This window comes from Trachemys scripta, chromosome 4 (genome assembly GCF_013100865.1).
Source record: "Trachemys scripta elegans isolate TJP31775 chromosome 4, CAS_Tse_1.0, whole genome shotgun sequence".
Taxonomy (NCBI): domain Eukaryota; kingdom Metazoa; phylum Chordata; order Testudines; family Emydidae; genus Trachemys; species Trachemys scripta.
The window spans coordinates 61,446,796-61,468,189 of record NC_048301.1 but is presented as its reverse complement, the minus strand read 5'-3'; the positions used below and the strand labels follow the sequence as shown (position 1 = coordinate 61,468,189).

General features: G+C 46.1%; 1 protein-coding gene across 3 annotated transcripts in view; it reads right to left on the bottom strand.

Moving 5' to 3' along the window:
- The window catches only part of TYRO3 (TYRO3 protein tyrosine kinase), a 55,720-nt gene that overhangs the window by 13,368 nt on the left and 20,958 nt on the right, over nucleotides 1-21,394 (bottom strand). For all 3 annotated transcript variants that reach the window (XM_034769122.1, XM_034769123.1, XM_034769124.1), the window contains exons 6-16: nucleotides 20,085-20,200; nucleotides 17,187-17,364; nucleotides 16,026-16,168; nucleotides 14,071-14,215; nucleotides 8,148-8,277; nucleotides 7,821-7,921; nucleotides 6,373-6,468; nucleotides 3,831-3,911; nucleotides 2,028-2,120; nucleotides 1,068-1,189; nucleotides 663-772 (exon numbers count right to left, since the gene is read on the bottom strand). In XM_034769122.1, coding sequence (XP_034625013.1) covers nucleotides 663-772; nucleotides 1,068-1,189; nucleotides 2,028-2,120; nucleotides 3,831-3,911; nucleotides 6,373-6,468; nucleotides 7,821-7,921; nucleotides 8,148-8,277; nucleotides 14,071-14,215; nucleotides 16,026-16,168; nucleotides 17,187-17,364; nucleotides 20,085-20,200 — 1,315 coding nt within the window. The remainder of the gene's footprint in view (nucleotides 1-662; nucleotides 773-1,067; nucleotides 1,190-2,027; nucleotides 2,121-3,830; nucleotides 3,912-6,372; nucleotides 6,469-7,820; nucleotides 7,922-8,147; nucleotides 8,278-14,070; nucleotides 14,216-16,025; nucleotides 16,169-17,186; nucleotides 17,365-20,084; nucleotides 20,201-21,394) is intronic.

Below are 21,394 nucleotides of genomic sequence, written 5' to 3'. Positions count from 1 at the left end.
AAAGCTCCTCTCTCTTATCACAGCCCAATCCACCCTCTGCTCAGTATGTTGTATTGTGACCTCGCATCACTACCTGACGATGTCTCATCAGAATGACACAATGCTGCAAAAACATAACATGCACCCCACCAAACATCAGCCCTGCAAAATACACCCAGAGCCCAATGACGGGAGTGCTGGAGATAGAGTTCAGTTTGGGTGCTTCGCTGAATCTTAGAGGAGTCACCTGTGAGGATATGCCACTCCTCCGATGGGAAAGAACGGTGAGAGTGATTAATCATTGCAATAATTTACCAAGGGTTGTGGTAGAGTTTCCATTTGTAAATCAAGATTGGATGTTTTTCTAAAAGCTCCGCTTTTGGGGAAGTTCTCTGGTCTTTGTTACAAATGAGGTCAGGCTAGATGATTACAACAGTCCCTGCTGACCTTGGAATCTATGAATCCCTACATGGCTAACAGGTCCTAGCTTCCTCATATCTGTTGCCACTTTCTTGGAGGGAAGGACTGTATCTGGCTAACCCTTCAGGAGAAGGCAGGCTACTGCCCCTTCCTGTGACTTCCTGGGGCTTCTCACCCCTTTCTCTCTTCTCTCTCTCTTACGAAGGCTTTGCCTCCTTCCCTCCCTAGCCTTTGTTTGGTCTGAAAGCGCCTGGCCCACTTACATGCAGTTCCGAGTAGCAAGGTCCCTGTGTATGAAGTTTTTCGAGCTCAGGTATTCCATCCCACTGGCAATATCAATCATGAACTTGAGTAGTGTCTGAAGAGGCAAATTCTGCAAGAAAGCACAGTTCTAGATTGGTCCCTGGAACATTCCAGTCACTCAGGACCAAACGGGAGCATTTACCCCCTGGTCTACACTGGGGGCAGTGGAGAGGCAGCTTGTCCTCAATGCAAGCGCAACAATGTAAAGTCATTTTAGAACCTTGTGAGCCCGGAGTCTCCAGTGAGATCAAAACCTTCTAGCCCCTTGCAAGTTCCTTTGAGAGATAAAAACCTGCACCAGTGTGAATGTGATCTTCCCAAACCCACCTCCTCCTGGGAGGGAATGTACAAAGAGAAAGACTTACAAAGGGGTTTTCTCCAATCCGGGACATCAGCAGAAAAGCATGGAGGTCTCCGTGCTTCATAAAGGGCAGGATGACCATGGGAATTGGGAGCCGACCCTTAGGGCGACTCCGCAGGCTGACTCCTGGGGTGAGAGAGCACACAGCAAAGAGCAGTTTGCAAACAGATCCATCCTGAACAGGGCATTACACTTGTCTCTCCCTTTTCTTAACAGTCTGGGGAAAAACACGGTCACCCACATTTCTGGAGGGTTGAATTCCATGTGCCACCCTCCCTCTCAGGGCCTGACCCTATGAGGTGCAGAGACTCCTACTTCAGGGGGAATTGCAGGTGCTCAACACAACTCAGGAGGCACTCAGCTCCTTCCAGGCCTGGGCCCTAAAGTTCCTAGGATCCTTCCAAAGGAGGTGGTGACCTGCCTCACAGAGCACGCGGAGTTTTGCTTGCATTGCCCCATGTCCCACAATGCCTTAGAGCAAGGCAGGAAATGTCCTGCTGTCTCCTTCCTCATTGTTTAGGAGTTTCTAATCTGACGGATAACAAAGGTTTATTTTTTACCTATTTTTCCACTGACCCATCTAACATATCCCTTTCACAAGCCATTTCTCAGCCAGGCCATCTGTGGCTAACGTTGCCGAATGGATTTCCAAAAGCCAAGGAAGAACGGAGAAACGGTTTAAGAGAAATCAATTACAGCTGCATTAAAAATATGTGTGTGCATGCACACACGTCTATAATTACACACACGTCAACTCCCGGTAGGCCTGGAAAAGAGCAACATCCACATCCCGCAGAATGGGAAGGGCCAATTGAACGCTGCTGCCCACCACTCCAGAAGGTGGCTGCATCTCAGTGCTGTTGCATAGTCCGCATACATTTATGTGTATAGTTTATGAAGCAGTTTGAGATCCGGCAAGGCAGGAGGAACTACATTGTGCCATAGAACTCTGCTGCTGGCTCACCGATCAGTTTAGTAACGTGTGGGTGGTCAAACTCCTTCATGCAGGCAGCCTCTCGCAGGAATTCTTCAATGTCACTTGAGGTGAAGATATCCGCTGAAAGGCAGAAGCACGAGATTTTTCCTCAGTGACTCAGAGGAGCATTAGGAGACATGATTATCAGAAGCTTGCTTTGTGAGGCATAACACATTGTCTCAGACGCACAATTAGATAACATTTCACAACAAAGCCTAGCCTGCCACATTCTCCTGGGATGTGGGGGGAGAACAGAAGCTGGAACAGGGAGAGAGCCTCAAGCATACATCAGGGACATCTAGTGACTTCATTCTTGGCAGAGCAAAGACCTGTCGATTAGCAGCTCTTTTCTCAGCAACAGCTTTCATTGGAAGCCACAGAAATCATGAGTGGGGCTTAAAGACGTGGGAATTAATTAGCTAAAAAGGAACTGAATTATAATGGGGGAACGGGAGGGGGGTGAGGTGATAGCCTGGCAGAAGGGATTAGAGATGTTGCCAACCAACTAGATAGTCTGGAATCCCAGTCCAAAATGGGGGAGACCATTTAATACATGACCTTGGTGGCACAAAAGATCAATGCTTTTATATCTCTTAGCAGTATTGTTTCTTTTAATTTTCAGGAGCAATGATTTCTTTGGCACCAGCAGCCTTGGAGATCTTGGACCAAATTCAGCAGTGACATTAAGGAGCGTGAAAGTTACTCATTGACCAGTTTCTAATCTGATCACAGCAGTATGAATCTGGAGCAGCTTCCTAGATTTTTCTGCTGTTATTCCAGATTGTGAAGTGAGCTAAGGGTTCAGTGCAGCATGTCATTTCCCCTTCCTTTATGTCACTGCTGAATTTGGTGGGAGTTCTTAAGACCTACTGGGAGATCACATTCAGACCCAGAGGTTTACAAGCTGGTCAGAAAAATGCTTGTAAATGGCAAAGCAGTGTAACTTGCACTAATCTGGCATTCAATAAATGCAAAGTGAGTGTTGTTTACAGTCTTGTATCAGTGGGGACCAAACTCAGCTCCAAGCATAACTTCTGTTTAAGTCAATGGCAGCTGCACCCATTTACACCACGTCTGACTTTGGCTCCAGGAGTGAGAGGGATGGTGTGGCGCAGGCTAGTATGGGAGTGTGTGTATGTGAGAAAAGGTCTTGCTTTATTTTATCTGCTTTATCCGGTAGTTGCTCTTCCAGTTACAGCCCCGCTTCTCAGTCAACTTGGAAGTTGGGCTTGTTTTGTACGTCCACTGAATGCCAAATCAATGGGCGTTCTGCTATTTTGTCACTTACGCTTGATACATAACTTATGTTACTATTTATTTCACCACTGAATTTGGCCCAGAGACTTTCATCCATCTACTCCAGGATATATTTGGATGGATTTGGCCCTTCGTTGCTACCTGTGTAGGCCAAGTAGACTTGACAGAATTGTCCATGCCATAGGACTTACTATGGTACAGAATCAAGGAATTGAGTGGCATTCTCTGTACTTAGTAGCAATAATATTTACTATTTGCTGCTGGTGGTGCCCAGGATGTGCTAGGTGGGGTACAAAAATAAGCAGGCATGGTCCCTGCCCTGAAGAGCTTATATTTTTTAAAAGACGAAATGGACAGAGATCACGGGGAAAGAAAAGGGATTAACAAACAAGTGAGGAGGCTCAGTGGGAGCATATATGATGAAATCAATGTTGACAGACATTTACCACTCAAAATCGAATCCTTCCAAGCCTAAATGTAATCTTTCCAAGTGATTTTATTTTAAGTGTTTCAAGTGGCCCCGCTTTCACCCACCTTTCAACATTTTTACTGCAACCTTCTGGAAAGAACCATCCTCCAGCTTCAGTAGCGCCTCTCTAACCGACCCAAACTCGCCTGTGGAATAACCAGAGCAGGCAGTAAGGAGACAGCGCTAGCACAGATGATTCACATCACGTTTACTCCAGGGATCACGGAGGGAGGAGCTGGGAGCTGAAGAGCTATAAGAAGTATAGCTACCAGCTCCATTTCTCCTACAGCAGCCCCATGAGCATATGTGTGAGTGGGAGGCCAGAGCAGCATGACCAAGGGAAAGAAAATACCGTGATGGAGGTATGCTAGGTAGGGGACAGTTTCAACTGGCAATCCTTTGCTGACTGAGGACGTGCAGAGCTGGAGGGAGGATCATGGATCACAGCTGAGGAGTATTTCTGGAAAGGGGATATTGAGAGAGGCAAGGCTGAATCAGGCTTGGCTGGTGCAGAGAGGGGTCTCTCAGCTGAAGAACTAAGGAAGCTTTCATCTGAGGAAGCTCTCCAAGGTGACAGCTGTCAGAGATGACCGTGACAGTGGGATTCATCAACAAACCAAGACACAATCAGGCCTTATCTCTGCAAATTCAGGGATTAACATCCACTGACTATAGCTGGCCTGACAATCTATTCCAGCACTTGTGTGTGGACAGGAGGCACATGTCAATCGATCGAGGGGGTGTTTGCCCCAGTAAATTTCTCCAGTGGAAACAAGGCCCCGGTGTAGACAAAGCATGGCTGGCTACACCATGTTAAAGTTGTTTTGGCCTGAAGTGGTTTTAAACCATAACACAGATTTAAAACAAATATAATGTATCAGTTTGCATTAGTTTCAGTCTAGCTTTGATTTGCCTGATGGAATAAGTTCCAGCTGCTAAATCCACATGATTTCATAACCACTTATCTTGTGGACGAATGCACTTGGTTTGAGGTATATTGTTTCAGATTGGAATGCTGCCAAGTAAGCAGGACTGGAGCAAGAGTGAAAAAATGGAGCAAGGTGGTTCTGGCATCTGCACCACAAGTGAAAGGACCTGATAGATGTCAGCTTCTTCCTGCTAGCTTTTCCCCAGTGCCATGTCCAGTGCTGTATGTGGTCATTCCACAATCACAGCACAATAGATCAGGTCACAGGACCCAAAGTGGCAGGGGGTGGAGGGTAAAAGATGGTTGAAAGCCATCTTTATGGTGTCCCTAAGGGCAACCAAAGGCTGTTACACAGCCGGGGATCATCAGAGCACAAGGAACTCCACCCACTGCACCCATGCCCTCTCCTACCCCCACAACACCCCTGTGCTGAAAATTGGGGTTGGGGGCCTGGATCAGGTGGTGCAGAACTGGACGCACCAGGCCTATGCCAGCTAAGGATTCTCTCAGACTAAGGGAATGTCCAAGTGTCTTGTTAGGGCAACTGTCTAGCTCATTTGTACCATGGAAGCAGCCCAGGAGGGTCAGAGGATCTGGCCAGATGGGTCAACAGTGGGATGACCCTCTGTACCTGTCAATGAAATCCAGACACAAGAGGCAGGCACATGTTGCCTCCAAACCAATTTTACCCAAGTTCTATTGCCTAGCGGCATCAAGATCTGAGCCATTTTCTTCTGCAGAAAGATCATCCTCCTACCATGAAACTGACTTTCAGAAGCACATTTTTTGGAGGCAGGGGAGGTGGGTGTGTGGGGGGCGGAACAGTCTCATTGGAGCAGGATTGAAGAGAATTGCATTAAATCTAATCTTAGAAATCTATTGTTTATGTCAAAACGAAAACCAGCTCCCTTTTCCATTGCCTATGCCGCCTGATTTCGGTTTCTTTTTGGATTAATTGCTGGCCTTTTCATTAAATGCTTCATGTTTTTTAGTGATTAACCTAAACTAAAACGCTAAAGCTGAACACCCTCAAATTCTGGTAAAATTCAGATCCCGCTGCAGACTTACCCCTATAATGCTTTAAACCCAAATCCTGCATTCAAACAGCCCCAGACTGAGAACATTTGAAGCTGGATCCATATAATTTTTTGGTCTTGGGATGTTTTTTTGTTTTTTTGTAAAGTGCCTCATATTCTCTGTGCTGTCTTATTTCGTTTAAGACTCTAAAGAAAGCATATTGTAATACAATTTTTATAGAACTCCTTCCATACCATTTAGTTGCATTGTATACATTTGTAAATTGAAGGGATGGCTGAAATTTAAGCAAATATTCCTTAGCTTAAAACACCTGGGAAGTTTGCATACCAGTGGACCAGGAGTACTGTGTAAAACCTTATGTGTGCGATAGCTATAACTAAATCTTGTGACCTGATTAAAAAACTCTTAACAGCTGTAGTGTAGATGCGGCCTAATCACATCCCCATAACCAAGCCAAAGCCTTGAATTGTTTTAACCCAGGAGATGGTTAGTGCCCATCTAAGCTACAACGTTTAACCACGTTTAACATGATCAAGGGACAAAAGGGTTGTAACCGCTTCCCCTGACTTGGTGACGGTTGAAATAGATGGGGCATTAATCAGAGTGTATTAGGTCTTGTTCAGGTTTTGGTACAGACTCACCCTTGCCTAGCATCCTTCCCAGAGTGAACTGCTGCTCCTGGATTAGAACATCCTTGAGTTTGGTCTTCAGTTCATCACTGATCCCTAAGCTGTCCACTGGAAAAATGAAGGAAGGATTAAAAGAGGGATGCATGACAAAAGGTTCTATGAGAACATGCAGTGAGTCCAGCCCTTTAGCACGCTCCAATAATCCAGCCCTTCAGTCCTATTCCCACATTATATGTTGGTGACCTGGGAAAAGGGAGGGCTCCTCTCACATCCTTAAGCCTCATGTAAGACAAGAAGCCAATAACTTTCAGGCATGTGAAAATTGGTCTTTCAGGGCCAAAGAGACAGTGATGGAAATGCTATGAAACACTGCTCTCGGTAACCCCAAAAGCAAGTGGGATACAAGAGTACAGTAAATAACACTGAGGAGCCAGACTTGCATCAGTTTCCCAGAGGGTGTTTGGGACCTCAGCTGGTATAAATCAGCCTATCTCCACTAATGTCTGTGGACCTGCACCAGTTTACAATGGTTAAGGATCTGGCCCTTAGCTGTTATTACACACATTACAAGTCTCCCTGTGCCTGATGAGGATGGATAAGATAATACCCAATGTATGATGGGCATTAGGGCAATAGAGCAATTTCTGACTCCAGAAGAACAGACTCAAAGGAATGTGTTGCAACCATCCTAGTCCAGCAATGCAGCACCACTCCAAGGAATCACCCCTTTGCACCCCTTTGAGCGTGGAGCACAGAACTGGAAGATGGAATTTCTAATCCTGGATCTGACTCTTGCACAAATCACTTAACTGTGACTCAGTGCCTCATCTGTAAACAGCAGCCTAATATTTCTTCCTTGCCACATACTGATTAATTAGTTCATGTTTGTACCACATTTTGAAGGGCTATTTTTAATGCTACATTCTGTTCTATTATTATTATTAGGACAGATTGATCTCCATTACACCACTGACTTTAAATTCAATGGAGTCATACCAGTGTAACACTGGTGCAGGGGAGTGGCGAATCAGACCCATTGAGCTTTGCACTGTAGTATGGAATGATAGCGGCCAGAAGATGTTCTCTTAGTGTAAAATCAAATGCTAGAAGCTATGGAACTAAGTAGGCTAACATACTAGCCTTTCACCTCCGTCGACTTTGTTTCAAATCCAACACGGTGGCCTCAACCTAGACTCTTGTGGACATCTGTCCGCAAGACAGTCCAGCCCTATTGACAGCCTTTTCCCAGAGCTGGATTAGACAAAGGTTTAGCATTTAATAGCTATGAGACTGGTATAGGGAAACATGCTCAGCACCTGCTCACACTACGTCTGGAGCCTCATTCAAGTTAATCCCAGTTTTTCATCCTAAAGAGTGAGTTTTAGGGAAAGGTGAGCGAGACCAAGATATACATGTGAATGGGACTTGTTGGAAAGAGTCACTCAGACCATTTTACCTACATGTTGCCTCAATCTGCTCTGGGCCTTCCCTGTTGAAAGACCTGGCTGCTCTGAAATGGACCACTGGCTCTCCCCTGCCGATCACAGTGCCAAAGACTTGTCTAGGAGGCAAACAGAAGCACAAAATTACAATGAACAGGCCATTCCTTGCTACAGGGGTATCTCCACCCCAATCTATCAGACAATGCAATGGCTCCAAACAAGGAGCAGAAATATTCAATCTGCCACAAGTCTTCAGTATAAAAAACAGTGAATGAAAAACCCAGTGGAGAGGGAGCTGAAGACCACCCTCACCAGCATCCATAACCTGAAAAGAATCTATCTTACCCAAACCGAGTTTCTTTTCTTCTTTTTCGAAGGAGAATGAGTGCCAGGGCAACAGCTGTAACCAGGGCAGTGAGAATGCCCAAAGCCACAGGGACCCAGGATGTCCCATAGGGCGGTTGTCTCTGGCCATCTAGGTGGAAGATAAGACACTGGTTAGAAAGTAGGCGACCATCTATGTTTGACAAACAAAAGCTGAATTAATCCACCTCACCGAGATATTTTCCTCCTACAAGTTAATAGAACAATCTTGCTGTACTTTGTGTGCCTTGGGGAATCTTATCAACACAGAGACTTGGGTTAAGCAACTACTCAACTGATCATCTAAAACCTGGTTGCTTAACTGAGATGATCTTCTAGCAAAGGTGGAGCAGACCTGTATCATGTGGGTGGACTCTATTCTTAGTTACACCCGTGGCAATTAAGTAAATGCAGTTGTTCCAGATTACCCTACTGAAAATGAGATCAGAATTTCATTCAGTATGTATTGGCGTGGATTCTTAAGACAAGAGGTTGCTTAACAAGGGTGGTCTCGTGTACAGGTTTCATTCTGTTTTCTCTCTGAAGTGTGTAGTCTTGTCCAGGCCAAGATATCTATACATGATGCCAAGCATACCTCACAGGCTTGATGGCCTTCTGAAAGACAGTAGAGGAGCTTGACATTAATTGTGACTCTGATGTTTTTTGTAAGTGAAACTGAGTAAGATGACTTTTTGGAAGTTCATCATGAGTCCATTCATGGAGGAAACTAATCATAACATTGGTTCTAGCTTCTGTTTTGACAGTGCTCTTTGCTGTGTGCTGTCCAGAAAAGGATGGATATGAACCCCTTTCTGATTGAGAGCTGCCTCCAGAACAAATATCTTTGGGAATATACTTGGGGAAGGGGTGAGGCCAAAGGATAAGCCCTATATTGTAAATATCCCTAGGCACAGGAGCACCTTAGAACCTGCTTGATCAGGAAGTGTATGGAGCAATGGAGTGACTTCAGCAACAAGATATGAGAGCTGATATATGGTCTCTAAATACCCATTGCTGTCTCAATTGGAATTGTGATATTTTTACTCATTTCTTCCAGTTCTTCAAATCTAGGATAACCTTAATGCTTCCCAACTATTTGGGGATGGGAGAAGAATGTGGAACAGGTCCCTGGGCATCTCTCCAGCCTTGGCACTGGCTTGATAAACTCCATCATCTGACTGTGGCTTTACCAGGTTCTGAGAGAAGGAGGCTGAGGGGAATGATCTGTGAGGGGTCTGAGGAATTCTATGGAATTCTTGTTGGCTACTCTGGTCACCAGTGATTGGAAAAAGTAGCAGTCCAATGGACTGAGAACAGGAGGAACCTCTCTCCATGGGTCCCATCTGCTCTGATGGGTGCCGGGGGAAGGGAGTCCGACATTCTTATAGCTGGTGGAGCCTTGTCTGGTGAGGGTGTTTCTGGGCCTTCTGTATCGGTTGAATTGTACACCCCTGGTGTGGAATTTTTAATGGAATGAAGAATAATTAATGTAACAAATTGGGGAAATGTAAGGAGACAGTGTAAACTCCTAAGCTGGAATAAATCCAGGAAACGGAGGCTAATACCCCTATGCTTGTGTAAAAGCTATCAGAGCGTTAGTTGCACCGGTGTAAACGGTAATTTGGTGTCCATTTATCAGCACTCACATCTTCTTAATCACTTTCAGACCATCTCTGGAACCTAATGATAATGCCACATTGAGACAAAGGAGGGCAATTCACACCTCTCTCAAAGTTATTGTTTCAGTCTGTTTGAAGGTATCACTTTGGGTCACATGCAGAAAGTCTCCTTTAAAACCAGAAAGGCTAGAAACTTCCTTCATTTTTTTAAATTTTTTTTTAAAAGGAAAACTAAATTCTACAGAAACTTCTAGGACCAGCAGAGATGTATTGGAATGGTGAATCACCATGTACCAGCCCAGTCTGACCTCTGTGCATGATGGAAGGGGTTAGTGCTGCAGAGTGACCATCCCCTTAGCTCTGACCCCTCCTGAACCAAGGAGTGTCAACTGCACAATTTATCCATAGGCTTGGAGGGAAGGGAAGTGCGTGTCTTAGAGCTACTGGACCCCACTCCAGATGTTCCCCGTTACATCCCTTCTTCCTGTTGAACTAGAGGGAAGCATTGCAGCCTGAGTAAAGACAGCAAGAGTTGCCTCCTCACCAGAGGTGACATATGTGGAGGGGGCATGCGAGGTCACGCCTCCCCAGATTTGCTACTTGGCTTGTACTGAGCATGTTCACACAGATTGAGCATGCTCAGTAACACTGCTGAAGCTGGCTGCTCTGACTCCTCCTCCCTAATATTGACTGGCACGGATCGTGTCTGCTCCTCACCCTGCAGCCCATGTCTATCTGTGGAAGGCGTCTTATTGACAGCACTGCATGAGGCAGAATTATATATTTGCGAACGTGAGTATTTAGATGCATTCTGGTGTTATAAGAGCACTGGTTTTTATTAGCTTTGCAATTCTTCCACCCCAAGGATGTACAAAGAGTACATCCTAAGGGTCCCCCTGAGAACATGATCATAAACATTAGAGATAGAAAACCTATTAGATCATTCTGCCCATGTCCCTGCAGAATTTGTGTCAGGTGCTTCTATCAAAGCAAGAGATTCCTATGTGTAGAAAGCAGAGCTCCAACTGGCTCTCTGCAATATGACATGATTTAAAGTTTTTATAAGCTTAGCCTACCACAGCCCAGGGAGATGTTAATGACCCACTCTTGGCATTTTGCACACAGAGCACCCACACAAAGTGTATCCAGTGCCAGCTAGCTATTTTTAGAAAGTCAGCCACTTTTCTTTTCTCTCAGGCACAGGCCTGGAACAAAATGACATTAGTTCTGCAGTTCTATAGTTTAGGGCCTGTCAGCATTTCTATAAATAACCCTATTTCCCTGCTTTTGTGCCCTTGGTCATGGGCCAACTTTCGGCCACAACAAGCATCAGTCCAGAGATTTAAAAAAAAAAAAAAAAAGCAATTTTTGAGACAAAAACAAACAAAAAACTGTTTTGTTCTTTTATGGTGATCTTGTTCCAATTTAAAGGGACATCATCCCCTGGAAATCTAGTCAGCAAACGAGAATGGACTAAACACTGCTTCAGGCACAACACCTGCCCCAGAGGCCCCTGCCAGTTTCAGTGATTTTCCAGTCACATTTTCCAGTTCTTGAAGATGATTTTCTCGTTGGGGCTGCCCTGGGAAAGACACGCATGGGACGCTGCCTGACTGAAGGTAACACTCACCCTGTGTGGGGCGCCAGCCCTTCAGTCCCACCTAAGCCCTATGTTGAAGGTCTAGCGCCAATCCTGTCATGACCGCTGCGTGGCACAAATGACCACCACTGCTGATCTCACTGCAAGCATGGCGCTTTAGAGGGCTATGTGCCTGGCTTAATCATCAAAAGCATCATTAGCAGCAACAGAGAGGGTGGTGGTTGGTGAAATCTAGCTGGGCTCTCCCCACCACTCCCCCCATGTCCCGGTCCACCCTCTCACACAGGGCACCGGGGCTCATGCTTCTCCCTCAAACCTTAGTCACATGGGCTGGGGGAGAAAGAAACCACAAGTGAAGTTAGCCCCTTGGGAGCAAAGAGCCTCCTCTCCCCAACAGGAGCTGGGAGCAGCAACAGCAATTCTGAAGCTTTTGGAACCTTCAGGGAGACTCCCCCCACCACCTCACATCCTGATGCTGGATGTTTTTCTTCCCTTCTGATTCGTTGTTTTCTTCATCTCCTCCCTCCACCACAGTGTGAGTCTCTGCCCTCCATCTGTCCCCCTATGTATTGCCCTTCCTTTTCCCACACCCAGGCCCCTATTAGCCCCTCCCTTACCCGTTCCCCAGCTCACACCAGGGCATATCATTAAAACAAGACAAAACAAACCCCAAACCAAATGGAAAAAATAAACACGGTGCAAACAGGACACGTGCCACCCATCACCCTGGCAGCACTGCTTTCATCCTTTGTCCAAAAGCCAACTATAAGCTCCTCTATCTGGAGCTCATGTCACAGACCTGGCAAAATCTGGATTCATGCGAGGACATGGAACTGAAACCACTTTAGTGGCACTAATGGATGATCTCCTCCTGTCAGTGGATAGAAGCAGATATCCATTCTCATTTCTCCCTCGGTGGAGAGAATGAGTGGACAAACAGATGTTAGTCATGTTGCTTAATGCACGACTAGAAGGAGCTCAGTCAGGAGTGCAATCTAAGAACTTATATAAAACAGAATAGACATCCCAATCACCCGTATATACGCCACATCCTTTCTTCCTGATCTGTGTCTTTCTTGTCTATTTAGAGTGTAAGGCCCAGATTTTGAAAGGTATTTTTTGGGCTTTGCTCGATCAGCATTGCAAGGCCTAAGTGATTTAGACGGCTAAGTCCCATTTCAAAAGTGAAGGCATTTAGGAGTCTAAATCTCATTGAAAATCAATGGGGCCCCAATTCGGATTTGCAAATAATAATAATAATATCATCATCGGGCACTGATGGCCATATGTCATCAGAATCAGTATGGAATGAGGAATGGGAAAGGTAGGATTTCCCTTGGAATTCAGGATTTGCCCCAATGTTATTAGTCTGTCACTTTCATGACCGCCAAAGTCACACAATTCATTATATTTTTAAATGAGACCCAGCCAAGAGTTGATTTTTAATGAAGGAAATGAACTATAAAAAGTGACACTGAAACAGCATATGGGGTAAGGGTCAGTAAAAACTACCACATGCAAAGCAAACGCAGTAAAAAATAATTCACAAAGATGAGATAGGGCCTGATTTGCCTACTGCCCTGCACCTCCAAAATCATTTATGCCAAGTGCAACCCAGGAGAAAAGTGCTTCCATATCACAACTTCAGGGTTTTGCAGCCCTTTTGCACTCACTGGGCTAGATTCTCCCCTGCATTCAGATTGAGGGCCTTTGCCTAGGAGTAGAGGATCACACATGATGAAAGCAAATGGAGAGGACAGGTCCATCAATTATTATTAGCCAATATGGTCAGGGACACGACCCCATGTTCTGAATGTCCCTAAACTTCTGGCTGCCAGAAGCTGGAACTGGGCAACAGAGGACGGATCTCTCGAAATTGCCCTGTTTTGTTCATTCCCTTTGACGCACCTGGCGTTGGCCACTGTTGGACGACAGGAGATTGGGTGAGATGGACCATTGGTCTGACCCAGCATGGTCATTCCTATGTCAGGCTCACTGTGCCCAAGCCTCCTCCCACTTGCACCATTGTAACTCCACAGTGCCAAGTCCTCAGCTGGTATAAATTGGCATCGCTCCATTCCATTGACATGCTGATATATACTAGCTGTAGACCTGGCCCACTGACTCTAGTGAAATAACCCCAGATTTACTCCAATATAAGAACGTGTCTACATTCAGGGTTGCTCCAGTTTAATATAAGGTGTGATTTTAAACTGATTTAGTTAAGTCCGTGCAAAAGGCTGTGTGGGGACTCGGTTTAAACCTGGATGATTTTGGTTTAAACTAAACCCAGAGAAGAGACTCCACATGGGGAACTGCACCGGTTTCACTAAATCAGGGCAAATGTGTGTGGACACAGCCTAAGCGAGAAGAGAATCAGGCCCTGGCCTTTATCTCTTGAATTGTATCTCCCTCCCCCCTCCATGTGCTACCCGCTGCGGCATCAGCTAAGGAAGACAGCAGCAGGTGGGAATTGTTTTGCTCACGCCAGATCTTTAAAGGGTATTTAAATTCTGTTTTGTTCAGTGAAATGTACTGTGTGTGTAGCCATGCTGCTTGGTCAGCTGTGTGCACTGAAAGGCACCGGGCCAGCAAGATAAGGTGGTACCGGCAGCAATCACTGTTTCCCAGCTTATGAGAGAACATTGCCAGAGCAAAAATAAACTAAAATCATCCTGCTACTCACCTACAACCTCTTGGGCTGCAACCACTAAGGTGTCACTCCAGGGTCCACAGCCAGCTGAGTTCAGTACACACACTCTGATTATAAGGTCTTTCTGGGGATTCCATGTCGTAAGATTGGCTTTTGCCTCTTGTACTGTCATTTCCCCCTGAAAGCAGACAAGAACAAGCAATAACCTGCATTCAAAGGAATCAGGGGAAAATTGTTCTTTTTTTATTATTATTAAAATTGATCATTGTGTCCAGAGGTTAGAGCAAGGCCTGGAGTCAGGACTCCTGGGTTCGCCTCCTGTTTCTGTCACTGACTGGCTGTGTTACCTTAGGCTTCATCTCCTCTGTGTTTTAGCTTCCCCATCTCTAAAGTGGCTAACACTAATATCTTTCTAGCTCATAAGAACGTTGTGAGGCTTAATTAATGAATGCTTTGAGGTCTTCGGATGAAAGTGGCTACAGAAATGTATTCTTTTGTCCTTTTCAAATGTAAAGTTCCTCCTGCTTCAAAGACATAAAGCTGCTGTAACACGCTGCAAAGCCACTGCCAGTTTAATCAGAAAAATAAATTCTGTTTTAACGTGTTGCCAAATTCTAATCACCATCCAGCATTCGTAGCCAAGTTTCACTGAAGAGAACATGGCCAAGGTATTTGCTATAATTTTTAAGATCATTTTTACATGCATCACTTACAATAGAGCCTTGAATCTTTTTGGCTACCAATATTGGGCCTGATTTTCCTCTCCCACTGATATCATTCAGGAGGAATTCCACCAAAGTCAGTGGACCTGTACTGGTGTGAAATTGGTGCATGTGTGATTCCCCCATCTTTGTCTGTTATTTCAGGCTTGCCCATCATTATGGAGTCACTGGCAAAGCATTTGTATGGAAGTGGGAAACCCCCATAAAGAATCACATAAACTTCAAAAGCAGGTATCAGGGATGTTCAAACTTAGGGTCCAGACCCTTGGCAGTGCCCTTTTAAACTCCATTAATCACTGAATGAAATAAAGGATTTTAACCCCCTTTCGCATAATTTGCAGTTATTAATACTACTGTATCACTGGCATCTGAAAAATAAACAAGCCACAGAAAATAGAAGGCCCAGATCCAACACACTGGCCAAACTACTTGGTGCAGGACCTTAAGAAGGCCAGGGGGGTGGTTTTCCTTCATGCCTCTCTGATGCAGGGAGCAGCTGGGAACAGGTTTGGGCCTCAATGTGCATCAGAGCTCAGGGCTGCACTGACTTACTCTGGCCTTCTAGAGGTAGTTATGCTGCTGGAGATCACTAGTGCACAGTGCATTCAGCCATGCACTGACACATGCTGTTGGAGGGCAAGTGGGGAGAGGAGGGCTTGTAGGGGTGATAAGAATCCCCAGCTGTCCCGGTAGAAAAGCTCTGGGGTGCAAAGTGGACATAGTGGGGGCCCAAGGAAATGTGGAAATATGCACATTGTAATAATACTTTGCACTTACACACCATTTTCCATTTTCAAATGCTTCAGGACCTGATTCTCCAGTGCCCTGTACCCATCGCTGTGATAGCTGAGCACAGTCAATCTTACATATAATAAGTGATCAATCCAAGGGACTGCTTGCCTTGCGATGCAGCCATTGTGTGTGATTTACGCACACACACACACACACACACACCGATGTTGCAGATTTTGAACACCCAGAATTTCCATTAATTTCAAGTGATTGTGTTCACGGATTTACTGATGGTATTTAATTGATATGAATGGGAGAATGCAGAATTTGGCCAGATCCTCAGCTGGTGTAATCAGAGTAGCTCCACTGAAACCAAGGGAGCAATGCTGATTTACACCAGCTGAGGATCCAGCCCAGAGACAACAGCACATAGGACAGGCAGCGTGGTTTAGAAGACTCAGTTTGAACATTCCATAACTCTGTCCTGAAGGAGTCACCGTCAATCTCCCCAGGGTTGATTTCTGGATATGTTACCTGTGTGACATTATCCTGACTCCACTCCAGCCTGTATCCCAGTAGATTTTCTTTCAGCATGTCCGGAGCGACTCCTTCCCATTCCAGAACCAGGCTAGTGTCTCTCTGGATGACGTGGATGTTTTGTGGAGTGCTTCCTGGAGCTGAAGACAAAGGATGATACCCAGTCAATTGCACTGCAGAACAAGAACTCCTGTCCCCAAGGCGCGAGAGTCACCGAAAGGCTCGGATCACTCATTCTCAGGGGAAAACCCAAAGGAGAGAGAACGGGGAGAAAAATAAAAATCTCTGCAAAGTTATTTTCTCTACATTTGCTTTCAATTCTTCCATTGTGCAGTTTGGGGTTTGCCCCCATCCCCTCACTCCTACAGAAGAAGCAGGGGGTTAGCCCTCTCTCCCTTGCAGATCTCTACCCTACCCCCCACCCCACTCTTAAGGGCCACATGGCTCTCAGAGATCCACCAGCGCACAGGCACATGCAAACAGTAGCCCTGTGCCTGCACACTGGCTTCAGGCCCCCAACGTATCTTCCACCAGCACAAAGGAGCTCCATAAGAAAGGCATTAAGCCTGGTAGGCCTGCCCAGCTAATACAGCTGTGGGGAGAGGGGGTGAGTTAGTTTCCATTCTGTTTTGCCCATCAGTATTGCCAGCCATTTTCCATTTTCCAAGCAGAATTTTTATTACTGGGGATAGTGTAAGAAGCGGAATGAATGGGCCAAATTCATCCCTGGTGTGACTCCATGAAGTTACACCAGCAACGAGTCACCAGACGTACCTTTGGCCCGGTATACTGATTTTATTTTCAGATCCTAAGCGGGGTTTGTAGCTTTCACATTTGACTTAAAGCTTGCAAATATGATCTGGAAACTAGTGGGTGAGAATAAATATGGAACCACCTCCCCAAAAAATCCTGTTTACAATCATTTTTCTGACAATAGCATCACTCACAGTAAGACAAATAATAGGAGCAGGACTTTAGGAGACTTCAGAGTGGATTTGCAAAAGGATGACCTATAGGTTCCTTGTCTTTCTGACTCAGTGAGGAGTTCAATGAAATTTATCAGTGGTTTGTCCCGAGCTTCCCCCCCCGATCAGAATAGACTCGTTATATAGTAACACTTCTTTTAACTTTTCCACCCTCTGTCTGACATCTGCTTACCTATCTCCAGGGTCTGAAAATAAACCCAGTCTGTGAAAGGGGAGGTGCCCATCTCATTCGTGCATTGAACCCGCACACTGTAATTGGTGGAGTGCTTTAATCCTGGTAAACCACAGGTAAAAGGAGGGACAGGGACAACTTCTGTATAGCCTTCGTGATCTTCGGGTGACTCAGCAACCTGTTTCGTGAGGAAAAGCAGGCAGATATATTAGGATAAACAGAGTGAACAACAAGACCATGCTGTACAATGGGGCATTTGGTTCATGCAAATGCCCCATTTCTGAACCAGTTCAGGACCAAGTAGCAACAAATGCTGAATCAGCAGTATAATACCATATTTAAAGGGATGCTGTCAAATTAAAAATCATGGGCCATCCCCTCCATTGACTTCAATGTAAGTACAATGATTTATCCCATCTGATGCTCTGGCCCCACATTTAAAAATGTTTCCTCACCTGCATTACAAATCACAATTGGATTATTAAAAGTGAAAGGCATTTTTAAAATCGAAATTTACTTTATGCTACTGATGCTGCTTGTTGACTTTTTGCATTTCTCTACGCTTAGACAAAGAAAACAGACCAGTCAGCTCCCTTCTTGTTCACGGTCGGTTTCTAATCAATGTCACTTTCAGGATCTCTTGCATTAGCACAATGCTACAGCGGTTGGGTTGCAAACGCTGCAGAAAAAGCATTTTTCTTTCAAAACCAAAAAGCTTTCGACTGGAATTAAAGAAAAAGAATCTTGGCATTATTTCTACAGGCCTTAGTTTCTCTAAAACTGAAGTTTTATCAGACCTGAATTTTGGATCCCATTTGCTCTCACTGTGTCCCTTTCAGGGCCGGCTCCAGGTTTTGGCCGCCCCAAGCAGCCAAAACAAAAAAAAAACCAAAAAAAGCCGCGATCTGCGGCGGCAATTCAGCGGGAGGTCCTTCGCTCCCAGGCGGAGTGAGGGACCGTCCGCCGAATTGCCGCCAAATACCTGGACGTGCCGCCCCTCTCCGGAGCGGCCGCCCCAAGCACCTGCTTGAGAAGCTGGTGCCTGGAGCCGGCCCTGGTCCCTTTTGTAGGCAGACAGGTTCAACACTAGCACAACTTGATGGCCTGAGAATAGTCAGCCTCCACCAGGCAGCTCCAACTCAGCACATCTTACTCAAACGCATGCACCATGAGTCAGCAGCGAAGCTGGGGACCGAGCCCAGGACAAAGGGGAAACATCTTTGCTAACTTTATCTCCACTACAAATGTAACAGCCCCCCGCCCCATTTTGATCCATTAATTTATTTTGCTAATAATAATGACGCTCCGGCTGTGTACAGTATATAATAGACTGACTTGTTGTTCCTGTTGCAAAGTCAATGTCATCCTGAGCGGGGTGGGAGCTATCAGACTTTTACATTTAAATTCTCTCGTTCTGCTTATGCTTCTGGAGAGTCAGAGCAGCTGCATTCATTTCCCACCCCCGCCCTCTGAAATACCTCTTGCATTGAAGTGAGGAGAAGTGGCACTATTTTAGCCTTTCCTATGAGAAGCTCCCTGCCCATCTGAGCCAAGGGTGCACTGACCCATAGTGTATCCAAGGTGCCCAAGAACCAGAGCCAATGCACCCCCCCTTTCTGCACCCTCCTAGCAGGAGGACAATCATTCATTCACGGGGAGCCAGAGGCATGCATTTTCACATGGAAATGTGGGTCAACGGCTGGCACAAAATCAGAGCTGTGGGGTGAGGAGGGAGGGAAAATGAAGCATGAGATCACCGGTGCCAAAACCACTGCGGGAACCTCAGCTCCCTCGGTCTAACGATTTCCTGTAAAGGGAGTATTATTGTCCAGTTCACCAGATCTGAGATACAAACATGGGCATAGAAAAGGCCGGGAGGCTTAAGAAATGCTAAAGCCTGGTGAGTGGATGGAATCTGAGCTGTTTTGTTTCTGCGTCCTGCCTCTCTCCCCGCTCCAAAGCAGAGAGGAGGAGCTCAAACCCCAGAAAGATTAGCATTGTTGAGGCTGATGAGCATGCACACCAGGAACCATGGGCTGTACCAACTGGGGCTAACTCAGCCGTGCAAAGCATAGGAAGAAATTTATTTTGAGCTGCAAACAACAGCAGCAGCAACAAAATACTACCAGAGATACAGAAAGCTACGTACATCCAGGCATAATTTCTGCTGGGGGGTGGGGGTGGGGGGCGAAGAGGGGAGAAGAAATGTCTCTGCAATGATGATTTACAGAGGGAATAAGCATCAGAGCATGGACTCTCCTACTTCCTTGCTCCTCCCCAAAGGGGACAGGAGAGGAAGCAGGTTAGTATATTCTGCATTTGTGCTCCAGGTTTACGTTTGTGCTTCTAATCCCCTCCTTCCAATTAAAGTATCTCAGCATCACACAGTGATTCCACTGAAGCTCACATCAAGCTGTGACAGGGGAGGAGAGTCAAAGGGGGCTGTGTGAACACTTCCCAGTATTCATACCTGATAGATGCACAAGCTGAGGGAATGAGCCTGGTTTGACTGGCCTGGGTTGTAGGACTGATTGTCTCTCCGCTTGGCACACTGGCACCAAACATATGGCTCAGCTTCCAAGTAACACCAGGGCCAAATGTTGCAAACTTGGATACTTAAAGCTAGGCACATATGTAAGTGGGCTGATTGTCAGAGGTGTTGAGCGCCCAAAATTTCCACGGTCTTCAGCTGGAGTGACAGGAACTCAGCACCTCTGAAAATCAGGCCACCTGTTTCGGTGCCGAGATCCAGACGAAGGCTCCCAAGTTTGAAAGGGCTAGCCTACAAATTCTAACGCTCCCACAGAAGATTTGAGTGTGAAGGATGGCCTAGCTGCAAGACCAATCAGAGGGATCCCCTTGTGCATGCAGGCCAGAGGAGAGTCCCGAGGGCTGTACCTGAACTATGCAAGAATGAAGGGGGGAGCGGCCATCAAATCCCGGGACCCACATCACGCTGGCATTGCTGCTGGTGACTCGGGTTACGGTCACGTTGAAAGGGGGGAGAGGCACGGCTACGGAAAAAAAACAAGGAAACTCTTTAATATACACAGAACCGAGCAGAAGGTCACATGGAAATAGGCAGAGGATACAGTCTGGGGATTTGGGGCTTGAGTACAGGCAGTGGTTGAAAGTATTCTTTGGGGGGTGCTGAGCCTGCCCCACACTCACCCTGGGAGCTTTCCCACGGGGCTGAGCCCAGCTCCCTGCTCTGGCCCTTTGGCGTTCACTGCTCACAGACCCAAAGAAGCCCATCACAGCGTCACTTGATGCACGCATCTGTGCACAAGTGGAGCCCTCCCCCCATGATGCCCTCCCCCTGTAATGCCCCACTCTGCCTTCTTCCTGGCTATGGCACCACCAGCCATGGGGCTTTGCCTGCTGATCTGGGCAGGTGTGCAGGATGGCTCAGATAATAGATTTGGGACAGCTGAGCCCCCTCTAGTCCTAGCCACCCACTGCCTCTGATCTTGAGGCCACTGAAGTCAGGCCTTTGGAGATGGCCCGTGAGAGCTGCCAGATGGGCTTGCTCACGCTATTCTAATTCCTGCTCAACGGTGAATTTATTCACTGTTTGGTTATTAAAGATATATGCAAACACATGGCGGTTGTTCCAGATTTTTCTCTCAAACATTTTCAAATGGAACTTGAGTTGACAGTCCCAGGCTTATGGTTACTGGTCCACAAGGCACCCTATTTTATGATAGGGAAACTGAGGCATGGAGCAGTTAAATGATTTGTCCAAGGTCAGACTCCAAGTTAGTGGCAAAGCTGGGAACAGAACCATGCTTCCCAGACTAGTAATTTAACATGACTGTCCTTCCCCACCATAACAACACGGCATGAATGGAGCTTCGCTACCTAGTTCTCACTATGTCACTCTGCCCATTCACCTAAATCTCTTCATTGGCTTCCAGTCTTTTAATGCATTAATGCAAGCTCCTTGTCCTCACTTTCAGTCCCCTGCACTTTCTCTCCACCCATTTAATCCTAATCTCCCTCTCATTCCATTTGTCTTTCCCAAGCCTTGCCCATTAGCATTCCTCTCGTCCTCTTCTCCCACTACTGGCTTTGTCTCTCCATTCATGCTGCATCTTACGCTTAAACCAATCACTAACTTCATGCCTGGCAAGTGCCTCTCCCACCTACAGATCCTGTTTTAAAATATACATCTCCCTTGTTCTCCTATACAATCATCTGCATATCAC